We start from the raw sequence: 10931 nt of genomic DNA, 5'->3' as shown, positions 1-10931 counted from the left end.
AATCACAATAACTGACTGAGTCGTGAGTTGGTCCACGTTATTGCGCAACACTCCTCTGGATCTGATTCGCCATCTTGTGGTGGCCCGGTGCTACTGCGGAGCTCCAAATCAGCCGAGTTGTCAGATTTTCGAACGGTCTTGAATGCATCTTTTGACTTTCCCGTAACCCGGAACAAGAACATTCTAAAAAAATAAAAATAAAAAGTGACATGAAGTATTTGACGTCGTTACGTTTGCAGGTTACAGTATTTTAAATCAAGTCTGCGTTCATCGTCTATCTCCCCGACTGAAATACGGTTATTATGAACAGCGGCGTCAGTAAGTCTTAAATAACAAGGCTTCTTCATGGGCTCCTCTGCTCGTCTCAGACAGTTCGTACATGACAATGGGCCGTTGATCCTGGATGGAGGACTGGCGACAGAGCTGGAGGCACAAGGAGCCAAATTGCAGGTGAAAAATCTACAAAAAAACCCACAATAATCAAAGGATGTAGAACTAATACTGATAAGGTCTCTTCTACCAGTCAGTTCTGGTTTCTCAGTGAAATTGTCCTTTCACAGCAACTAGACTCCACTTTCACAGCTGTTTACAACCGGCTGTTTATTTTATATCTCTGATACAAAGGTCGATCATCACGCACTTTATACCCAAGCTGAACCTGGAGACTTGATCTAAATTTAACTTCCTTTACAGTTGAGCGTCTTGAATAAGCACAACTTTATTTGAGTGTGTTTGTTAAGCTTATTGTTGTTTATGTTGATCTTATTGTAGATTTTTTTTTTTTTTTTTTTTTAAATCCTCATTTAAAAAGTAACAACAAAAGTAACTACAGTTCTATAATTGGACATTATCAAGTTAAGTGCAAGTAGCTCAGTACTGTACTTAAGTGCAGTGAATATAATTAGGTAGTGTCCACAGATTATGGGATGATTGGACCCTGGGCACCCCCCCCCCCCCTGCTGTATATAATCTGTAGGGACATGTCCTAAACAGTGCAAATAAACATGAACACAAAGGTTGTTTGAATACAAAATATCTTGTCAAACACATCCAATGTTAAAAGCTAGACTGAAGTGTGTGTGTGTGTGTGTGTGTGTGTGTGTGTGTGTGTGTGTGTGTGTGTGTGTGTTACCTATAGGGAGATCCTTTGTGGAGTGCCAGGCTTTTGCATACTAACCCCCAGGCCATAAGAGATGCTCATTCCAGGTAGGTTGAGACCTGCATAGATTACTCAGAAAAATGACTTGGTCAGCAGGAGGTTGATTAACTGTAATGTTTCATAAACGTGCTTTTTCAAGCTATTTCTGGTTTCAACTTCTCAATAAAGGGCAGTAAATTAGGTGTTTTGGACTGTTGGTCATGTAATGACATCATCTCATGATGCTCTGGGATATTGTGATTAGATAGATTGATAATTGATCGATTGAACAGCTGAGCCTCAATGCACAGAAATATTAAAAAAAAAAAAAAAACCAGTAGAAACAAGTGTTTTACTTCACAACATGGTGGTGCTGTATCTTTACAGGTTTCTCCTCAGCGGTGCTGATATCATTGCAACAGTCACGTACCAGGCAAGTATCCCAGGATTCATCAGACACCTGGACGTGAGCGCTGAACGCGCCAGAGAGCTGCTGATGTCTGGAGTCCATCTGGCCAAAGAGACGGTGACGAGATTTGACTCGGGTACAAAACTATGTGCCGTTTTGATTTTTTTTTTCTGAAGCCGAGCTGAGCTGTGTTTCTGTAAACTGTGACGGATTTCGTTGTGTTTTGTTTATGACTCTTTCAAGGACACCAACGTCCCCTGGTGGCAGGCTCTGTCGGACCATACGGGGCCTTTCTGCGCGACGGCTCGGAGTACACTGGGGCTTATGCAGCGGAGATGAGTGTTGAAGTGAGCGTCTCTCAGCTGCTCGCTGGTTCAATATCTATACATACTATAACACGGTTACACGGAGTGAAGGTGTGACTTGTGTTTTGACTTGTTTATTATATCTAACCTTGTCTGTAATGTCAGCAGAGAATGACGCAGTAGGTTCATTTACAGTGGAACTAAATGATAACCAGCAGTCCGTTTCTTTTATCTCTCCAAGGAGCTCAAAGTTTGGCATCGTCCGCAGATCGACTGCTTGGCAGCAGCAGGAGCTGATCTCATTGCTTTTGAGACAATCCCAAGCATCAAAGAGGCGGAGGCTGTGGTGGAGCTGCTGAGAGAGTTCCCAGACACCACAGCCTGGCTGTCCTTCTCCTGTAAGGTAATCACTACGGGTAAACAGCACGTCTAGTGTCAGTCCGTTTCTCTGCCTTTACAAAGAGAATCACTCACGTTTTGAGAAATAACACCATCAGGATGGGAAGTGCATATCAGACGGCAGCCTGTTCACCGAGGCGGTGCAGGTCGCCAGACGGTCCACTCAGCTGCTCGCCGTGGGAGTGAACTGCTGTCCTCCAGATGTGGTGGAGCCGCTGCTGGACTCTGCAGCGTCACTGCAGAGCCCAGACATGAGCTGGGTGGTGTACCCCAACAGTGGAGAGGACTGGAACCCTGAGCGGGGGTGAGTCTGTAGCCAAGGCAACCAACTGTGTTTTCATCGAGAGATATTTTGTGTCGGCCTTTCTTTGAACACATGACTGCACAGAAGGATGTTTGTTTGGCGTTATATAGTCTGACTCACCGGATGTTTAAAGTTGGTGTAAACCTGCCATTGGCCGACTACATCTTGCAAAACACTCCTCTTGTTCTGCTTTCTTTTTCAAAATCTCCATCCCAACGAGAAACAATAACATCAGATGAGCAGCCTTCACACTGAAAACAACAAGTTTTGACAAAGATTTGGATCCTGCAACAAAGATTGCCTCCTTGTTTTTTTCAGTCTTTTGAGGCCATTCAGCCATTTTAGTGTCAGGGCTCACCTCCCCCTCACGTAAATGTTCCACAAGTTCCTCCCCGACGTTACCAACGCTGCGTCCTGGACGTAGCATTGATATAAACAAATACAATGTTTTTATCCCTTTAATAGGTTGATATGACCATTCAGCGCTGGCGCAGCACGTTGGTCTGGCTGTGCTCGACTGGTGTCTACACAATGTCAATACAAAATAAATACATTTAAAAAAAATCATAGGTAAATCACGAGGTAAATATATTTGTCTCGGTAAAAAAAACAAAAAAAAACTAGAAAGCTAAAGAAGGCCATATCCAATCAAAGCTACAGTCAAATTTACAATTTAGATTTTACCCTGGTTGTTACCTGTTATTGAAAAAAAAAAAAAAAAATCCATTTTCATAAACCAACATCTTATTATATTAGTTTATTGTTCCAAGCAATAATTTGGACAGAAGCTGGATTTGATTGTAAATGAGAAGAAAACTTCTGCTAATAGTAGCTAGCTTAGGAGTGTCCAGGTACCTGCCATCTCCGATCGAGTCTCAAATGAAGTTAGTGTGATTTGGTGTCGTTAAACTGACAAAAATCAGATGTTTAAATACATTAAACAGTAAATTCATCCATTACATTGATTTCAGTGTCTATAGACTAACTTTAAATACATTGTATGCATGTGTGTGGATGGAGGGTGAGTTTGATGAACTAAGAAAGGATCATTTCTCTCCATCAGATCTGGTGGGCCGCTCAATGGCCGCCACCTCTCCAAACTACATTCACAATACGACACAATACCATACTGGATGAATAATAATGGACTCTGATAGGAGCCATTCTGCATAATACGTTGGGTTTTTTTTAGCTTTTAGTACATTTCTCTAGCAGATACTTTTGTGCTTTTTTCCTTTTAATGGAATATTTTTACAATACGGTGTTGCTACTTTTTCTTCTCTCATTTCCCCTTTTCATCGAAAGGTGGAAAACATCAGAGAAATTATCGGCAACGATACCTGAACTCAGTCACACGTGGCTGAAGCAGGGTGCTGCTCTGATAGGTACAGTACGGCCGCCTGCTGCCTCTTTTCTCCTGTGTTTTCTGTATCTCTTCTGAGGAGCATCTCTCTGTCCTCTAGGTGGATGCTGCCGTATCGGTCCGGCTCTCATCGCACAGCTGAGACGAGAGTTAAAAGGAGACTGCACGCCTGCAGCCTCGGCAGAACCGTCTTAAAACAAGACTGTGGAACAGCGCTGTATAAGACCAGGGAAACAAGATGGAGGAGTTTATATAAAAAAAAAATAAAAAAAATTGTATTTTATTGTAAAAGCAATAAATAAATAAACCACTACATCAAACTCTTGAGAGTACAATTACATCTAGGATGGGTCAAAGACAAACGGCTCAACAAAGGTGCAAATAAAAGTGTTGAGAAGAGCTTGTCTGTACAGAAACATGAAAACAAACCATGCGGTCTTCACTTCTTGTGGTTGAATGTTTGACTTCACTTTAGAGCTCCCATATGTATGAAAGAAAAAAAAAAAAAAAAAAAGATCATCTACAGTTTTACTGGAGGTTTCACAAAACACAAAACGTCAGCTGCTTTCACAACACGACTGGACGGCATTTCCACTGAACGAACCACTGAACGCCAGGCGCAAAGCAAGCCCACGTACTGCACCTGTGCAGTGAGGGACGGACGGACGGACGGCGTCTCTGAACTGGATTTATAGCGAGTGTGTGTTCGTGTTCGTGTGTGTGTGTGTGTGTGTGTGTGTTTGTGTATTAGCACTCAGTGAAATGATGTGACAGAACTGGAATTAAAATAATTGTGTGTGTGGCTGGAACAAGTGCGAACACCTCATTTTCCTCTTTGGGTTTACATACAGGGGTGGACAGAATAATAGAAACACTTCTAATGAGTCTCATGTTTCAATTCAGTTTTTAAAGCTAAGAGCGTTCATGTTTGAGATGACATACTTTGCAACTGATGTTTTAGACAGTAGTGACAGCAGTGTGCTCCCATGTTAAAAATACAGTTCCCAACAGATAAAACTATTGTCAGGTGTACATGTGAAAATGGTTTTGCTTGCTGTAATAGTGTAAGTGATGTGGAACAAAATCCACAATCCTCCGCAGGTGAAAAACTGCATTCCACAGTTTTAATCAAAGCCAACATGAGACTGCAGTGAGATGAATCAAGAGGATGGTTTTCAAAGCTGCAGTCGTTTTAGAACAAATTTCCCCTGAAGACAACTTTTACTTTCTCAGCTGCAAAAAGAGAGAAGTTTGTCCTAAAAAAAAGTCTGAAACTTTGGAATATGTCCTCTTGATTCAAACTACTCAAACTTCATATCAGCTTCAGACAAACTTTGGAATGTATTTTTTACACAGAATGAGGATTTAGGATTTTGTCTCCCATTTCTTACACTGAAACTGATGAGGGGACACTTTTATTTGGATCCAGAGGGAAAAGGAGGAACAATTACAGCAAACAAAAGAACCTTTTGAGGAACTCGGCTCCTCTAACAGCATTTCAATTAGAAAAACCAAAGTACATCTTCCATAGCGATTGTTATATCTCCAAAAAAGTCGCTGGTCAGGATAAAAGTATTTTCCAAAACAACAGAAACTTTCATTTCCTTTCAGAACTTGAATGTTTTTGATTGAAGTCCTCTGGCACTTTACAACCATCAAAAAACCTGCAACAAGTTTATGTCATATTTGTTTTTTGTGCTTCGACACAACAATATGGAGGTGCAGAAGGAATTCTGTTACAGACGGACCGATGAAAAAGTCCAGGCTTTGTTAAGAATTTTAGCAGAAGAAGATATCCAACAAGAAATCAAGCTGGTGATCCGCAATGAGAACGTCTACCTTCAAGTTTTGTGAACCTTTTGCAATGTTGACTGGAAAAATTATGCATCTGTCCTTTAAAGCTGCACACACTGCTACACAGCACAGTAACTGAATGTGGCTCACTTACATAGCTGCCTTGGTAATGATTTAAAGCAGTTGTTGGTGTATTGTTTGCAGATGCTGCTAACGGACAGAAGAGTCGGGGAAAGAAACGGCTTCTTCTAAGGTCTTATGAGGTCAACAAGGAACCGTCAACAACACTAACTGAGAAACACTTGAGATAATATTTGCTTCAAAGCTCTATAATGGACTCAAAAATGAGCTGAATCAACATGTGACAGTCTGAAATATTCATATTATTTTGTGACTGTCAACAATGAAACAACCAAACAACAACGACGACTGTATGTGTATCAAAAGCCTGATATATCTTATTCATCTGTGCCATAGAGCTCCATTGATGTCTAAAAGCTTTGACTGAATCCTCAACAATCAGCCTGTTGGTATCAATGCTCTCAGCACCAAATCTGTGCTCATCCGCAGCTGAAAGTAGTCCCGAACAAATGCTCCTACAGAAACATTTGCTATAACTACGCTTCCAAACCGTTTTAGGAGATGATTTAGTCTTTTACAAAAATTAAAGCATGTATTTGGACCTGTTTTTACAGGTTTAAAGAAACTGTTTATGGCATTCGTTTACTTTAAACTGCAGAAAACCTCCAGACTTTTTCCTCTAAGATGCATCCCTTCTGTACTGTAGTGTGTTATACGTTGTCCCCACGAACCTTCTCAGTCTGTGACGTCCTCTTTGAGGTCGCAGTCTGCGGCGCTCCTCTGTCGGTACTCTGCGGTGTTGGACTGGCGCTTCCAGCTGCTGTCTTTCTGACTCCCCATGCTGTGTGAGCGTTCCAGGTGGGCCAGCCGCTTGGACGTCGTCCTCTCCTCGGCGTCCTCCGCGACGCTGCCGTGGGCGTGCTCCGTGCTGGAGTGGTGGAAGTCGTGCCGCAGGTTCTCCAGGTTGAGTGCCCAGGGGCCGAGCTTCTGCCAGTTCACCCTCTGGAAGGCCATGATGCAGTGAAGGTTGCCGCCGACCTGCGAACCAGGAAACATCTTTTAGTTTATAAAGTTTGGTTTATAAAAAACAACGTTTCAAATGTCAGACGCGAGGACGGGAACCTTTTTGGTTTTGCGGCGCTGAATGCCTCTCTCTGTGTGGCGGATGTCCAGGTACTCTGGGTTTTGTGTGTTGAGGTCGGTCACAATGTCGAGCCATCTGCAGAGACAAGTTCCTGTTCAGCAGCTCAAAAGCACTGAAGGATGACATGCCGCAAAAACTGAACAGCGACTTACTTTTTACAGTGAATAGCTGGATGTTTCCTACTCGGTTCACCGATTAAGATCCAGTACTCCATTTCATTTGTGGGAAGAGGACCCCTTCACGTGAAAGACAATCATACTAATCAGTTTGTGAAATCCTGAGACAAGATCAGAAATGATCAACTAATTAAATATGTCAAAAGTTTTCAAGCAAATATAGTAAAAAAAAAAAAAAAAAAAAAAAAAAAAAAACTGGCAAACATTCACTTCAATGTAATGAGTTCCTGCTTTTCTCCATTTACATGGTTTTAAACTGAAAGGTTTTACTGTTTAGAAAGTTACTGAACAAAACAAGAGGAGCAAACATCATATTTGACTCTGACAAGCTGGGTAAGTATTTTGTCTTTCATTTCTAACATTTCAAAGACTAAACAACTTCTCTACATCCAGTGCTGTGACTGACCTGTAAGCCTTTGCTGCTCTGAGGGGCGTGGCTTCAAAGCCCACTGGGCAGAAGTAGTGGTTCTGACAGTGGTAGATGTAGGCCATGGAATCGTCCTTCAGCCCCTCTGTCAGCTTCATCAGCGCTCCTTCAGCTGAAAACAGGAGGAAGAGCTAATCACTGTTGTTCTTTCTCTTCATGAGAGCTCAGTTTGAGGCACTCACCTGTTTCTCCGGCCGTCTTGTGTTTCCCGTGTGGTTTGTACAGAATATAGGAGCAGCCTCGCACTCTGAAGGTGTCGTTGATTTGTCTGAACCACCTGTGAGAGAGATGCACTGGTTACAGACCTGCGTACGTTTCCTGACGTTGTAAAAGAGCTGAAGCAGCAGATGTTCGTACCGCATCAGCGTGGCGTTGCCAGTGAAGGGACCGAACTTGATTTCTTCAAAAGGCGGCTGGAAGCCCAGAATATGCAGAGCCTCCTCCTGAGAGATGGGTGGAAGACTAGCAATACAAACACATACACTCATTAGGGAACGACCGCATGCCGGGGAGGTCGTTAAAGAACAACGGGACAGATTTAATGGGTAGCAACCTAAACCAGGCAAGATATTGATGATCATCATAGTACATAGTACATCATATCTGTAATTGTGGCCCAGCTTGAGATTGTAACCAATAACTGCCTTTCTTATGTCAAGATCTGTTTGGTTATCGGACGTTTTTGTTCTTTATTTAGTTTCACTTTTTGATTTGTCTCTTTTTGTGTTTGTGATTGTTTGTAATTCTTTGTTGTTGTATTTCTCTTTCAATAAAATGTAATAAAAACAACTTCCGATTAACCAAAACAAAATATTACACTGGTAGAGATCATCTTGGCGTCTCAGGAGCTACATTTTTTTCCATAAAACCGGACAGAGGACAGGACGTGCTGCTCACCTGCCTGCACCCACAGTGCTGTATAAGAAGTTCCAGCAGGAAACCAATGAGGAGATTCCACAGGAAGTCTTGTACTGGGGCCGACTGATGCAGTACCTGGAAGAAAAAGCATCCAAGTAATGTACAAATCCAGAGAATAAATGACTGGATCACAGAAAAGACAACTGTTAAGCCGAGCAAGGAGAGGACTTCTTTTAAAAGCCTTTTATGAGTCGGACACAGTTACTCTGCTGACCAGTTTCAACCTCACCAGGTCTTTTTTATCAAATTTACTTTTCTAAGACTATCCAGTTTTTAAAAGAAAGGATTATTCTGGTTGAATTTAAGATGGTGTATTTTGCAGTAATGTTGCTTTGCTTTAATGCTAACTCTGCACTTCTGTTGTAGAGATTCAGGAACTAAAGAGTTGCATAAAACAGCAGATATCAGGGCAACAAACCTGAGCCGGCATAAAAGATGAATGTGGAGGGTGATTAGGTCGGCAACGACTAAGATTCCTCATGCAGTTCGCAAAATAGCTTTTACAGGCTGCTAATTTCTGTTTACTTTCAATCAGACTTGAAAATCAACTTTTGAAATGATTCATGTGGAATCCTGATTTTTTTTTTGTTTCTTTTTTAAAGCTGCCGGGAGCTCACGCTCAAGAAGAGAATTGCATTCAAATTTGTATGTTTATCTATTTGTTTATAGATTTAAAGGTCCCATATTGTATGAATTCATATTTCAATAACATTTTTGATCTTAAAGCAGGTCTAGGTGCTTCATAAATACTGTCAGTGTCAGCGCCTTTTATGTGGAAGTAAACACAGACCGATCACTCCATCACGGAGACCTGAGGTCGGCCCAGGCGTGTCACAGAAGAGTCAGCCAATCAGAAGAGAGGGTCACTGATATCAATGCACCTTTAAAGACACAGACACTCAACTGTCTGGTCTTGGTAGAGCTCCAGAGAAGATACAAAAATAGATATAAAACTATTGAGAAAACATCTTCTGGTTCTGAAGAATGCAAATAAAACATTTAAAATGTTGTGGTTTTTTTATGCCTTTACAATATTAGAATTTGTATGTTTATCCCGTCTTTATAAATGTCCCGTCTGTGTGCTGATGGTCTCCAGACGGCAGAAGGAGCAGAGTGTGTTAATCAGTCCGCCAGAGAGGGAGACCTTATAATAAACTGCTTCAGGGGGAGGACCTCGGGGGGATTTAAAAGCCCGTTTCCGCCCTGATGAGGTCGATCACAGTCTGAACGGCAGCTCACTTCACTGTGCTCCTCTTTAAAACAGCTGAAGCACTAAATATAACGTTACCATCTCCTGAGGTCGAGCACTTTTCTCTGTTTGATGTCCTCCAGCGAGGCATGAGAAGGGACGTCTTGCAGATTCCGGCCGGGTCGATCTGATGATTTCATCTTCTTGGTGCTGCATTTCTTCCCATTGCCTGAAACACAGCATTAGTCAGCGGAGGCTACAACAGGATTTAAATTATTCCACAGTTACAGAGCAGGTGAACGATCAAAGGCTTAAAGCGGTTTCTTACTCGTTCTTATTTTTCTGGTAAAAATAGCATTGAAGTCTGTTGTGTCGATCTCCCAGGCCAGTATCGGCTCGGCGTGGCCGGAGGGCACTTCCTCCATGTCACAGCCCCCGTCTGATCCCACACGGGCATCTCCGGTTTCACCGGCGCAGAAGGCCCCCGAGGGTTCGGGCTTCACATACAGGGGCCCGTCGTCCCGCTCGCTCGGGACCACGTCCCTGGCCGAGTTCGGGGGACAGTACACGGACGCAGCCTGGTTGATAAGGGCGTAGTCGGGGCAGACCGTGTAGAACTTCTCCCGGGAGTGCGTGACCGGGCAGGTCCAGGGCAGGTGCAGCTCGGCGCTGGAAGCCCGCCTCGCTCTTACGGCGTCCCGGGCGATGGAGCCGAGCAGGCCGTGCGCCGCCCCCCCATCGGCCGGCCTCTGCGGCCTCGCCGGCTCCGCTGGCCCGGACGGGTTTGCTCCTTGACCTTGTGACGTGTTCGGCATCGATCACGGGACGGATGTGGTGATGATGATGATGATGATGATGATGATGAAGAGGAGGCGGCTGTCTTTTCTGTGGATGAGAGGACGTGATTTTTAAGAACCACCTCAGAGACATGAAGAGGAGATGGAGGAGCAGAGACCCCTCGTGATGACCCTGAGTGACAGAAGACACCTCCTACGACAGCAGCCCACAAACACCATCACACAACAAGTAGTTCCGACCCGGCGATCTGATTGGTCAACTTTATATTTGGAACAAAAACCCCCCGTGGAGCCTCGTCGTCGTGTCGACAGTCAGGTCGACGTGAAACGGTTCACCTGTGAAACGGTTCACCTGTGAAGTCCACGTGAACGCAGCTCCGGTTCGGACGCGCCCGTTACTTCTGTCGTCGGCCCATGAGCTCCGTCTGAGGACCGCCCGGAGCGGGGAGCGGGGACACCGTCGAGCTCGTCACGCACAACCGGAGCC

General features: G+C 43.7%; 2 protein-coding genes across 6 annotated transcripts; one reads left to right on the top strand and one right to left on the bottom strand.

Moving 5' to 3' along the window:
• The first annotated feature begins 191 nt into the window (after positions 1 to 191).
• LOC138198994 (uncharacterized) lies at positions 192 to 4238 on the top strand. 2 transcript variants are annotated; one of them, XM_069150845.1, is made up of 8 exons: positions 192 to 450; positions 1139 to 1206; positions 1526 to 1683; positions 1791 to 1894; positions 2094 to 2255; positions 2350 to 2555; positions 3861 to 3940; positions 4019 to 4238. In XM_069150845.1, exons 1-8 carry the CDS (start codon positions 346 to 348, stop codon positions 4111 to 4113), a joined length of 978 nt encoding a protein of 325 aa, XP_069006946.1. In that variant the 5' UTR covers positions 192 to 345; the 3' UTR covers positions 4114 to 4238. The 2 variants fall into 2 exon arrangements, with proteins under 2 accessions (XP_069006946.1, XP_069006947.1); XM_069150846.1 differs by lacking the exon at positions 1139 to 1206.
• On the bottom strand, positions 4163 to 10921 carry LOC138198992 (basic immunoglobulin-like variable motif-containing protein). 4 transcript variants are annotated; one of them, XM_069150840.1, is made up of 10 exons: positions 10844 to 10921; positions 9976 to 10532; positions 9747 to 9876; positions 8438 to 8533; positions 7898 to 8002; positions 7723 to 7817; positions 7520 to 7652; positions 7090 to 7173; positions 6916 to 7012; positions 4163 to 6831 (listed from the first exon to the last, which is right to left on the bottom strand). In XM_069150840.1, exons 2-10 carry the CDS (start codon positions 10460 to 10462, stop codon positions 6529 to 6531), a joined length of 1530 nt encoding a protein of 509 aa, XP_069006941.1. In that variant the 5' UTR covers positions 10463 to 10532; positions 10844 to 10921; the 3' UTR covers positions 4163 to 6528. The 4 variants fall into 4 exon arrangements, with proteins under 4 accessions (XP_069006941.1, XP_069006939.1, XP_069006940.1 ...); XM_069150838.1 differs by having other exon boundaries at positions 10797 to 10886; XM_069150839.1 differs by having other exon boundaries at positions 10781 to 10859.
• Between the last annotated feature and the right edge of the window lie 10 nt (positions 10922 to 10931).

This window comes from Embiotoca jacksoni, unplaced genomic scaffold (genome assembly GCF_022577435.1).
Source record: "Embiotoca jacksoni isolate LCO1_2020_lvr unplaced genomic scaffold, fEmbJac1.0.p SCAF_16, whole genome shotgun sequence".
Lineage (NCBI taxonomy): Eukaryota > Metazoa > Chordata > Actinopteri > Embiotocidae > Embiotoca > Embiotoca jacksoni.
This window is presented reverse-complemented; position numbering and strand designations above follow the sequence as displayed.

Coding starts and splice junctions, on each gene's coding strand:
- LOC138198994 (XM_069150845.1), top strand. CDS start 346: ATGGGCTCCTCTGCTCGTCTCAGACAGTTCGTACATGACAATGGGCCG. Junction 1,895..2,093: donor CAGCGGAGATGAGTGTTGAA/GTGAGCGTCTCT, acceptor TATCTCTCCAAG/GAGCTCAAAGTTTGGCATCG. Junction 3,941..4,018: donor GCAGGGTGCTGCTCTGATAG/GTACAGTACGGC, acceptor TCTGTCCTCTAG/GTGGATGCTGCCGTATCGGT.
- LOC138198992 (XM_069150840.1), bottom strand. CDS start 10,462: ATGCCGAACACGTCACAAGGTCAAGGAGCAAACCCGTCCGGGCCAGCG. Junction 7,818..7,897: donor GGCAACGCCACGCTGATGCG/GTACGAACATCT, acceptor TCTCTCTCACAG/GTGGTTCAGACAAATCAACG. Junction 7,174..7,519: donor AGAGCAGCAAAGGCTTACAG/GTCAGTCACAGC, acceptor TTTCACGTGAAG/GGGTCCTCTTCCCACAAATG.